Source organism: Betta splendens, chromosome 4 (assembly GCF_900634795.4).
Source record: "Betta splendens chromosome 4, fBetSpl5.4, whole genome shotgun sequence".
Lineage (NCBI taxonomy): Eukaryota > Metazoa > Chordata > Actinopteri > Anabantiformes > Osphronemidae > Betta > Betta splendens.
The window spans coordinates 13,616,944-13,629,428 of record NC_040884.2 but is presented as its reverse complement, the minus strand read 5'-3'; the positions used below and the strand labels follow the sequence as shown (position 1 = coordinate 13,629,428).

The following is a 12,485-nucleotide window of genomic DNA, read 5'->3' as shown; positions in this document are numbered from 1 at the left end:
TTCAGCCACATGGAAAACGGCAACAGCATATTTACTCCGCTGAAGAAATAAAACCACAACACGTAAAACATAATATCAATAGCAGTTTTTGACCCAGAGCTTTTGCCCTGATGAGTCTTAGTGACAAAATATCAATATTCAATATAATTACACAATATAATTAGAAAACAATAATCAATTTAATTATTTCATTTAAGTAGTTACAAAAGTTTTTTGAAATTATTTAAAAATTTGCATTGCAAAAAAATTTACATTGTGTCATATTACATGTTATCATCATACCCATTTTATGTTTAAAGACATTGTGTTTATCCCGGTGTGGCTGTCATGTCATTGGTGAATCTGGAATGGACCCAGGAACCTTTGCCAGTCAAATGCCTCCTAAGTTAATAAGCTTGGCTAACGACCTGTCAGGGTTTTAATAATTGCGACACAGTGGTGTAGCCTCACAGCACGAAGGTTCTGGGTTCCATCGCAGAGGTGCCTGTCTTTGTGGAGTTTGCAAGTTCTGAATCTGCGAGTTATTAACAAACCACACTTTTATTTTAGAAATTATATTGTAACTTCTGAAAATGAAACATATCTTAATTCATCAGGTCAAAATAACCATTTCACACACTTTCTAAATATTATCAAAACAGAACATGTTCATTTTTCATCACATTTCCATTGTGAATTTTGTATTAAAGCTTTTATGTAGTCTTTGCATATTGTACAGTAAACCCATGTCTCCTCCATCATTTTATTCATCATTCATCTATTAATTGATCTGATTGTTTGATTTTATTTTAATTCTAGAAAACACCAGCCTGTTTATGTAAATTAATTAGTTATTTTGCAAAAAAAATGCTTAGTAAAAGTAGAGAGAAAGTTTAGTAATTATGGATCCACCAGCAATGGAAATATCCTGCAAATGGCTTGAAATAACATTTACATAACATTTTAATGTAATTCCAAATTTAAATGGTCACTATTTACAAATGTTTTAATGGAGCACCTTACAAGTTTTAAATATATAGGTAATCACTGCATCGGATTTTACCCTGTACTCAGTTCTTCAAATTACTGGGTCTCAGTGGGCTCTTTTTGGACATTTTTAACAAAATGGCGCCATCTTCTGGGAGAATAATTTACAGAAAACAATATTAGAAAGTCATTTAAAATAAGACGCAAGATAAAACTTCATTTATCCCACAGTGGTGGAATTCAATTCTAGTACAGAGCATGAGTTGTTTGTCCAGTCACGTTCATGGTTAAGGGGAACACCCAGGTACACAGTGTGAACAGTCTCTATGTCTGAGCCCTGGATGTTCACCGGTGTGTGATGTGTCGTTCTCCCCCAGAAGACAATCAGCATCTCCTTGGTCTTACTGGTGTTTAAACACAAGTGGTTGGACAAAGTCCATGATGACTGACCTGCTCCCCAGCTCGTTCCCTCAGACACACAGCCAACGATGGCTGTGTGTCTGAGCTGGTGTTGTATGTGAAGTCTGAGGTGTAGAGGGTGGAGAGGAACAGAGAGAGCACCGTCCCCTGAGGGGCCCCAGCGCTGGAAACCACCACCTCAGACACACAGTTGTGCAGCCTCATGTACTGAGGTCGGTTGGTGAGGTAGTCGTCGTCCATGCATGTTCGGCCTGTAGGCAAACTGCAGAGGGTCCATCGCTGTCTCCACCACAGAGCAAAGGCTGAGGACGAGCCTCTCCATGGTCTTCATAAGGTGGGTGGTCAAGGCTACTGGTCTGTAGTGGTTTGGTTCCTTAGCGTCTTAGGGACCAGAACCTCACAGGAGGTCTTCCACAGCTCAGGGACCGTCTCCAGACTCAGACTCAGGTTGAAGATGTACGTGACCACCTCACAGAGCAGCACAACCCCAGAGCAGTCTGTGGCTGATGCCGTCTGGACCTGCAGCTCTGCTCGTCATAAGCCGCCTCAGTTGTTTCCTCACCTGGTCTGAAGTTAGGGAGGGGAGGGGAGAGGGAGGTGGAGGGAGGTGGTGTGGAGAGGTGTGAACACGTGGGGGTGGGTGTAGCTGCTGGAGTGAAGATGTGTGAAGTGAAGGGGGAAGGGCTGGAGTCAAATCTGTTAAAGAACAGATTCAGGTTTGGAAACCTCGTCAATGAGCTTTTGAATTTTCCAAAATACTGTTGATTATACTGTAGCTCCAGAACAATGTTTTATAAACCAATATACTGTATGTACTGTATAAATGCTCAAGTCCTCAGCATAAACAACCCTCTTGAACATGTCTCCACCTCTGACCTAGTCAAACTTTTCCCCTCTTTTCTTCTTAAAAAAAGGAATGAACAAAAGTGCTTTTTAAATAGCATTTCAAGTGACTAATGACTGGAACATGCTAAAAGCCGTTGCAGGATAGATTTCTTGGCAAGACAAATGAATTTTCAGCCGAATAATTAACTTAATTAACAAATTTGCATGCATATTCATCAAGTCCTTGAAGTCCCTCCAGCTTGATGAACGCTGCTGTATTAAGGATCTCATTTACATTTCGCCAGCCAGCAGCATTTTTCAATGAAGATGGGCTGAAGTGGAAAAAAGGGAAAGAGAAATGAAAACCATTAAGTGGTTAAACAGTGTCTGCGTCCACGGATTACCTTGAAAACACAGGAGGGAATATGTGCATGGTGGTTTTTAAGTTTACCTTACCACATTGTCAACTGTAGCTAATTCAAAAGAAGGAGGGTTGTACGTGTATTGTCTACCAAAAGTTCCTGTTGCTTAAATAAAGTTTTATTTAAAACCTTTTAAATGTGGTTAAAAGACAGACAGATACTGTACCAATGTCCCCCAAGGCTGCCCAGTATGAAGCTACTGCGAATAATGTCAGGAGAAAAGCTTTTTTTGGTAAGACAGATATTTACAGACAGATGAATGCTACCTGTTGCACACACGGACGTATGGAAGCAAACTGTTGTTTTGTATTGTAGTTGTACTTCCAATCATTGGTGCTCTCTGCAGGGGTGCTGGATAATAACTCTGTGTGTTATCCAGAGACCAAGCGATGGATTCACAGCCGACTGTTTTCACTTTATCTACAAGTGACCTAAGATGAGTTGAAAACCAAGATGACAGAGCAAAACTCCTTAGAATGTTATTGTTGCGCTCTGTGAGCGTAGTAGTGTCGACCTGGGAAGCAGAAGGTCCCACCTCGGACGCCACGTGGCTGCTCACAGCTCCTCCGGGGGACGGCTCAAATGCAGATATACACTTGCTGCTCTTCTGGGATCAATGACGTTTCAATTATTATTTATTCTTTTAAGTTTTCTTGTGGCTGTTCACATAAATTCCTTAAAGCGTGCTTCTTCTCCTCGGCTGCCTGCAACACAACCGCTCACAGAAAGCACAAACACAGACACCTGTCATCTTCAGCTGGTGATACATACTGACAGATAAAGCTCTGGTTTTCTAGGCTCTGCACCCCTGTTGCATGGAAGACACATTCAGTCGTACAGTACGTGTTATAACCAGTGAAGGCGTCTTCTATATACAGGTTTCTTCATTTATTTTTAGATGATGCTGAAAATATAAACACATAATACACCTCAGCAGCTCTTCAGTCCAGCTACAGCCGCTTTCCTACAACTATCACCTTCAGGAACTAATTCCGTACAGTTAAACACTAATAAACTGATGATAATGATGGAAATATTCCAATGTTGTGGGATAAATTGCTAAAATGCAGCCTGTTTTTTAAGGTCCTGTAGCGCTGCGTTGCTTTCTTGCATGCAGCTCCTCCACATGGCCCCGCGTCTTACAGTAAGCTCCAGATCATCCGAGTAGCTTGGCTGCCAACGAGCCATTTGGTCGTTGTCTCTTGGTAACACACATTTCCAAGTGGGCACGCTCGCTAAGTCTGCAGCCCACACAAACACACACACATGCATCCGCCTCCCATAACGTGTAAATGTGTGCATATTTACAACTGCAAAGTACTCAACTCACATGGTTGTCACCTCAACCCCACGGAAAATGTCATATTTCCATACAGTATCTTATGTCAATCTTACAATAAGCCAAGGTTTTCGACATTTCTTTTAGTACAAACACAAAAATAATGGGCTTTAAAAAGTGATCAACACATACATCTACTAACATATCCAGTATTACTGAGTGTGGCTTGTTGTCTATATCCTCGTGGATGTTCAGTAAATGAACAGGAGGCAGGAAATGGGCTCATCTACCTTTCAGGATTTGCTTTTTTTATTAATGGACACTACTTTCATGATCCCTGGTCTGGTTTCTCCTGTTACTTCAGCATGACGCTAAATGCATGATGGGAAAATATTTGGTTCTTTTGCCACAATCTGGACAGTTTGAGTCAGTTATCAACATGTAAAACAGAAAGTATCATGTAGTGAACACTGGAGCCACAGGAGAAGAAGGAGGAGAAAGTGCTTCTGGATAAATCTAGATAAATCACTCTCACATCGAAAAATCACAAACTAGAAATTTTCTGTATTTTAGAACCGTTCCATCTTTTCCTACTGCAGTTTTGAAAGAATTGTTAAAAAACATTTTCTATAAAAAATCTATTTTTTACAATTTATGATTGTGATGATAGATTTTTACAATCTATTTTAGGGACTTGATGGGGTCATCAGCAGTTAGTGACTGCAGCAGTTCATGATATAAATGGCCTCGTTGTGTAACATGCTCTTACTGTGTGATCAGCTTGAGTCCAGAACAGACAAACTTCATGTAATCAGTCCAGGATCAGTTCATACATGTCTAATGCCCAGTAGCTAGTGGGTTCTAGACAGATGAGCTCAGTGGTTCTTCATTCCCAGACACATGCACACTTGTTGGATTCACTTTAAAATATGTTATAGGACAGAGTGGGCTAGTCAAGTTTCACGTCACTCATTGCAGTGTAAGCAGACTGGTTAAAACAAGATTTATTCTACCTGAACACAAACTGAAATCGCAGGATATTTCACTTTGTATATTTCACTTCTTGGCCTAAAGCAGGAAAATATTTGTTGTAATTTTCCCTCCTAAACAAACTCACATTCTCATCATTTTCCAGTGTTTTTGTTCAGTTTTTACAAGACAGTTGTAACAACCCTGGCAAAACAACATTTGAGACAGTGCCAAACATAAAAAATGGGGAGACTAGGGGAGCAGGATGAATGCCAACCGACTCCAGTCTGAAATGCAGATAACTTCCTGTCTGTCAGCGATGTCCAACTTCAGTTTTGGAGCCTCATCTGCCCCCACCTCTCTGGAGGGCTACTGTTCAGAAGGGCTTTAGCAACTTAAACCCTCTAATTAAAACTACAATCCTTCCACCAGGCTTCAAAGCATCCGCCTCACCCAAGAGCAGATTATTAGAAATTTAATGGAGGAAACTCGGTGTCCCTCACCATCTGTGACCTGGGACTCTGGACAGAACACTAAAAATGGTGACAGACGGCAAAAATCACTGTGGATTTTATATATACATGCATGTGTCGATCTACAGTATACTGTATGTGTTTGTGTGGTCCCACTGTGCTGTCTTAGCAGTAGAACCCCTCAGAAAACTAAGCAGATGCACATTAAATTGTTATTTGCGTGTGCAGTTTACAGTTTAGGAACATTAAATGTTGCCAAAAACACAATAAAATGATCAGTGTGTGCTACAGGTCGTGTGTGTGTGCAACCTCCTGGAATCACACGTCTTTATTAGCGTCCTCGCACACAATTTGCCTTTTTAAATGCTTACAAATCAACACAAGAAATTGTTCACTGCTTAATACACTGAGGCTGTTGTTTATTGGTTTTCCATTAAGGTGTCTGCTGCTCTGTTAAGCCTATCAGGCTGAGTCTAAGCTCATTAATGGATAATTGAGAAGAGGAAGGAACTTGCGAGCCTGTATTCTCCCCATCACAGGTGTCACTGGATCTAATTTTGTCAATATTTACACCCGAGTATATGATATATGATTATTGTCTCTAAATGACATCCAATAAACACAGTGAGTGCAGTTTAGCAACACGGTACAGGATGTTTTCACTTGTTTTATTTGTTATATAAAACAAAACCATAGCAAGGTTCCATGAAAGTGCGGTGAACCATCTCCAGCGAACCACCTCATAACAATATTGCCAAGAAAACACCACAGTTACAAACATGATGCAGTTTCAAATCCAGGCAAGACACAAATAGAAACAGCAGCAGCACCTCACTGACGGAGGGCAAAATGAATCAGGGTCGAAAAGAGTCAGTCGACCCAACAGCGCCACGATTTCAGAATTGACAACAAAAAACACGTACAATAAGAGATACAGTTTATTCGATATACAAAACACAAGCCGTAATTAAAAATAATGGAACATCCGTTCTGAGGGATGCAGGTACAAAAGTGTTTTGGGCCTCTTTCCCTCAGATGTGACTGTCTGATCAGTATTGCATAGTTCCCTGCGCCTTCGGAGTTTTCTTTTATTGTGGTGTAGTGCAAATACAAGCTTTAACCAAACCAACATGTCACTGGTTACTGTGCATCTTTGTCCTGCAAACGGTCCTCAGGCAATTAATCATTTAGAATGGATTAATTGTTCTCACGTCGGCAGCAACCAAACCGGCTGATCCATTAAAGTCTGTTTCATTATCAAGGACCACTGGGAAAAATTTTCATGATCACTCCGCATATACTCTGTTTCACTGGTTCTGGAAAGGCTTGTTTACTTCCTCGTGGTAAAACTGACCTCGGAGCTGCACGTCGTAGGGCTCGAGGCCTGTGGAGGACCCCTGGTTGATGGAGCAGTAGCGGAGGCCGTAGTGGCAGCTTCTGTAATCCACCGGCTCCTCGTTTTTCAGGGCGAATATCCCGTTGAAGCTGAGGGGCGGGCTGAGGGTCGCTGCGTCCAGGGGGCTGGGGCAGTCTGGGGACGGGGTGTCGTACAGGGGGCCGCAGGGGCCGCAGAGGGCCCTGAGCGGCCGCAGGGGCCCGGCGCCGTCTGCTGGGCCGCAGCCGGCTGCACCGGGCGCCTGCTGGTGCTGGTGCTGGTGCTGGTGCTGGTGCTGGTGCTGGTGCTGGTGGGGAAAGGCCGGGTACAGGGAGAAGGACTCCCCGCCCGGCTCGGAGGCGAAGCCGCGGGCGTTGAGCTGCAGGCAGCCGGCCACCAGGTTCGTGGTGGGCTGAGAGAGACCCTTGCACAGCGCCTGCACGAACGTGAGCAGGTCCGGCCTCTTGCCGGTGCCCAGGATCTCGCCCAGGACGCAGATGTAGTTCTTGGCCAAGCGGAGCGTCTCGATTTTGGACAGCTTCTGCGTCTTGGAGTAACAGGGAACCACTTTCCTCAGGCTGTCCAGCGCGGTGTTCAGGCCGTGCATGCGGTTCCGTTCCCGCGCGTTGGCCTCGATGCGCCGCAGTCGGACCCGGTCCAGCCGGGACTGGCTGCCGCTCTTTTTACGAGAGCCCCTCTTTCGCGGCCCGCCCACTTCCCCCGCGTCCTCGCCATCGGTCCTCCTGTACTCAGGCGGGTCCTCCCCGTCTCCATGCTCCGGTTTGACCGACTTGGCCAAGTGGTTGATGGACCAGCCGGTTCTGAAGGCGCCGCTGCTCTGGTTACAGGTCATCCTCTGGCACCTTCGGGGGAAAAAGTCAAGTTTGAGGTTTGTTAGATACACGATCCGATGTGGCTCCAACCGGGAGCTTGCACGAAATAAAACAACATTTGAACTGAATCGCCAACAATTACTATAATATCTAGCAAATATCGAGCAAATATTTTTTCAAAGTAGTATAATATTTCACTGAACACTGAAACACAGTAAGTAAAAATTGTAAGTAAGAATAGTTGAAAACGACTCTCCTACTTTTTTAGTAGTTACTTAATATAATTCTTCAATTAAAGTCACCCTTTCATAACTATCTGTCTGTTTTGGTCATTTTAGTTTCAGTGTCTTTCTGTCAGTCTTATCATCTTCTCACCCGGCTGTTGTGTTAAATTCCAGAGATCATCTTCCTGAAGCTTCCAGACTCTCGAATCCACTTTCAGCAGCAGCGATCACTCCTTCTCCATCCTCCTCCTCTTCTCCTCTGTCTCTCCTCTTCCTCGGTAAAGACATTGATGCCATCTGCTGATGACGTCGCCAGGCAGGTTAGAGCTGCAGAGATGCCCTCTCTCTCTCTCTCTCTGTGTCTCTCTCTGTGTCTCTCTCTCGGTCTCTCTCTCTCTCTCTCTCTCTCTCTCCTCTTAATTTCTCTCCACCCATGCCTCTTTGTCAGTGCTCTCTCTGGCTGCTGTGCATCCTCTATGTACAGTACAGTGGTTAAGCTTTGGTTAGTTATTTTAGTTTCTTTGAAATTTATATATAGTATTGTTGGTACTATTTATTTACAGTATGTAGTTTTTGTATCATTATATAATAAATTAGCTTGTCTTTACATTTTGTGCAGACACTGCAGCCTGGTTTCAACCTCCTCAGGGTCTGAAGAGACAAAACCACATAGAACTTTTAACACATGGCATCTTAACGTCACCGCCCACAATTGTGAATGAATTTGTTATTCTAATAAACGCCATGAATATTCATAACAAAATGGTATTTTAAATGAGCGTGTGGCATTTTGAGAGATTTTTACTTTAACATGCAATTACACAGTAAAATCATGACTGATAAAGTGCTTTGCCTCTGTCTGTTATAGCGCATAGCATTTCTACATTAGCCGTAATGTTAACGTTTGAATAAAAACAAACAGCAAAAAACGTTTCAATTATTCTTCATTCTTATTAAATCAGTGTTGCTCTACAAGCAGCTGTGCAAGAACTTGATTTGTTGCATTTGTAATTGGTACCTTGCATTAGGTCAGAAAATCATTATTTTGGGCATTTTCATGACTGACAAACTTTTATTACAATATATGTGCGCTCACTGGCCATTTTATTAGGTACACCTGAAAAGGATAATTCACTCAGTTAAATTTGCTTTTAAACTGTTTATAATTGTTAAAATGTTTTAGGTCGAAGCTGTCAGAACTGTTTATTACTGAGGTCCGGGTGTGTGTGTGTCTGCAGTTTTATTATAAAAGCTGCTTCTAATTATATTAACAACATCCTTATACAATGCCCCTCAGATCGTCTCCAGCGCCCACGTCCCAGAGGCTCCGCTTTAGGCCTGTTTGATATTGTTCTAGACTGGGGCCAAAGGCTTCTTGGAAGAATCTCCCATGTGTGCAGCTTGTATGTGGGAGGCATGTACAGACACCCAATGGAGTCAGTAGGGGAGTGGGCAGGGGGCAGCGTCCATGACTAATCAGCACTGTGAGCAGGCTCCCAGATGGGACATTTGGATCGTGTGTGGCTCCAGAAAACCAATCAGAGCAAAGAACAACAGCATGTTGGTGTTATATAAAATGTTGCTTGCTTGATTGGAAAACGTTGTTTTTTCTAAATAAATTAGTCAGTTACTGTAGGTTGTGTGTGAGGTGGACAACGGAACAATCCAACCTAACATTTCTAGTCATGCCATTATGCCGTATCTTCCCCAGCCGTGGAGTTTGAGCATCTTCAGTCCTCCATCTGTGTCTAAACAGCCTGCAATAAGACGCGGTGTTATTTTCAGGGACACCTGTGCGCTGCGCTGCAGTACTTTTCACTTTTCTTGTTTTTTAGCAGCAGCATGGTTATGAGTTTGTAGCTTCACTTTATCACTTCTAAGGATATTTGCCAACTACAGTAATTATAGTGGAATGAGCTCTTTAAATGGTACAAACTAGAATTCAAATTTTACGTTCAAGTTGAGGATCAATGTTATCATTTCAGCTGGCAAATAAAACGTGAGAGTCTGGGTCAGTCGGTCCACGATCAGTGGATCAGTGGAAACGCCTCCTGCTTGAAAATGCAGCATATTTCTGTTTAAAAATGTATTTGAACAAGGTGCCACCATGTTGTCAGATGTACAATGAATGATGAGTTGCAGAACTCTCACGCTCGTCATGCGTTCGCTGTGGAGTCCACATTATCTGCCTGTCGACACATCTTCCCATGCCGTCCTGCCACAGTAGGCAGCTTTCTGAGTGTCACTCGTGCTTTCTGCTGCTTTTACAGCTCCGTGCTGTCACGCTGAGATCTGCCCTACCCACAAGGTCCTCGGTGTGAAATGGCTCATTAAGCAGCTTTATTAAAAAGCCAGAGTTGTAATAGGGCCGGGGAATCATCAGTTCACCAAGATGTGGAGATAAGTTTAAATGTTCCTCATACATGGATCTAATATGGGCCCTGATCCGTCAGAGCCCTGTTAGTGGGTTGCCAAACATAAAGCACTGCATTTTATTTTGATGCTGACAACTTCCTAATAGACACTTGCTGAGTACTTTTGTTGTTGCCTGGCAACCACTAAATCAATGTTTATGGTCTAGCTTCTTCTTTAAATGACTATTTAAACATTCATTTATCTGAACAGCTGCATCAAAACTGGACCCACTGAGGGCTCTGACTGAGGGAAGAGACAGTTCTCTCATATACTGGAAACAGAGCAGCAGAAATCAATGTGCAGTAGCACAAACTGACGATCTCACAGCACGTAATGTAAAAGTGTTCATCAAGCACAGGAAGTTGGGTTTTCAACATGGCAGTCGGTTGGTGCAGGTCCAGATGGAATTCATATATTTGAATTTAAAAACCAGCTGAAAGAGGATGTTCGCAGCATCTTTACCCGCTCTTTGTATAAAACCTGGAAGGTGAGGGAGGGGTTCAGAATCAGCTGTAAAACAGCATGTGATGGCGCGTGCCAGTTGCTGTTCTACAGAAGCCTTCAAACTGTGACTCCACTTGTTTATGTTTTCTTAGATAACCATTACTTTATTTATCGTATATTATATGCGGCCTTGTTGATCTGCTGCCACATCTAACTGTACATATATTGATATGTTTGGCACCAACACTTTATTCATTTGCTGCATTTTAAATAAACAGTATGAACCAAAGCTTCGCTGGTTCTCCACCAGCTCCCAGACGCTCCGGTGCTTCGTGGGCTTCCAGAGTCATGTAATTACCACCGTCCTATGGCGAACTGAAACACCTCTGCTGCCACTAATAGCCGAGAGTGTGAGCCCAGCGTCACGGCGCGAGCGCCGCCGGCTTCATTTACACAATAGCCCCATAACACTTTGTGTTTAAGAGCAGGGGATGTGATAATGAAGGCAGTCTGTGCAGGACTGCTAAGAACAGCCTGAGAGCCGCTCTCTCTGCAGCTTTCAATTACACAGCCTTTTCCTTTCACAGCGGGTCACGGGCTGCTCTCACCCCCAGTGTGAGCATGAGGGCTATTCTGAGGTACGGTGTGCGTGGATGTAAAGTTCTTTACGTCAGAACTTGATTGTTCCTCCTCTTTGTTCTCTGGCTGCGGCGCAGTGATTTATTGCCCCCCAAAAGCCGAACTAATTAACAGTAATTAATTAATAGACATTTGCATATTTGCATTTGCAATTAGTGCGGTGAAGTGATTAGTTGTGGATGGAGATTTTTGACTCATTAGAGGATGGTGTGTGTACTGGACCAGAAAGGCCCACGTCAGGGAGTCAGGGTGAACTGCACTGCAGCAGATCTCCCTGTTTAGACTTCAGTGGCTTCGAAGTCTCTGACATATATGTGAGCAGCAGCGAAAATATGCTAGTAGCTTATTAAGGCATGCAGTGGCGCTGTGTACTGAAGGTTCCATGAAGTAGTATAAGCACACATGTCACATGACTGCAGCCGTTCACACTGAAACTCAAAACATACTGTGACAAGAAAGAAAAGAAGAAAAGCAAATTCGCAACAGATCTATTAAGAATCTATAACATCTACATCTTTCATCTTCCTTTCAGTTGCCCATAACAAAGAAGAAATAAAATAGTAAAACAAATGAATAAAAACAACGTGGTGGCATTTTTTGACAAATGCTAGTGTTGCACCAATCAGATCTTTTTCTATGTGGTGTACTGTGCTGTACCGCCCCCTGGTGGTTGAACGTAGTATCACAAACTGGCACATGCTTTAGTTGGTAGTTTTTTTAATATTAGAAGAGAAAACATTATGAACCTTATTGTTACTGACATACACATTTTCAGAAAAAAAAGAATGAATCAAACTGCATTATTTGAAATAAGCTACATGCTGTAGTATGAAGTGTAATATTGTGTGTCGCTGCATTAAAGAGTGCTGATGGGTCTGGTGAGGGTTCTGAAATCAGTCATATAAAGCCGTCTTCTCCAGCCATGGCTCTAAATACAACATTCTGTAAAAGGTGGTCAAAGATGCTTGATGCTTCTCATGTTGTGTCTAGATCAGGAGTGGCCGTTGTCCCATGATGCACCGCCTGTGTGTGAAGCTTTCAAGCTTTTGAAGAGGTGTTTTTTTTCCAAGTCTGCGCTCGTCTGTTTACCTGAGTCACTGTTGTCATTTAAAAGGTGTATAGGGCCACCTAGCGGTGACTAGGAGAAACTACACGCAGAACATACAGCTCCTCTACTTCTCTTTTTTCATTTCTCTTTTAG

The 12,485-nt window shown here is 43.0% G+C and overlaps 1 protein-coding gene across 1 annotated transcript; it reads right to left on the bottom strand.

Moving 5' to 3' along the window:
- Positions 1–6,008: 6,008 nt before the first annotated feature.
- Positions 6,009–8,055, bottom strand: LOC114854749 (neurogenic differentiation factor 6-A-like). Its single transcript, XM_029149407.2, has 2 exons — positions 7,938–8,055; positions 6,009–7,585 (listed from the first exon to the last, which is right to left on the bottom strand). Exon 2 carries the CDS (start codon positions 7,580–7,582, stop codon positions 6,662–6,664), a length of 921 nt encoding a protein of 306 aa, XP_029005240.1. The 5' UTR covers positions 7,583–7,585; positions 7,938–8,055; the 3' UTR covers positions 6,009–6,661.
- Between the last annotated feature and the right edge of the window lie 4,430 nt (positions 8,056–12,485).

Coding starts and splice junctions, on each gene's coding strand:
- LOC114854749 (XM_029149407.2), bottom strand. CDS start 7,582: ATGACCTGTAACCAGAGCAGCGGCGCCTTCAGAACCGGCTGGTCCATC.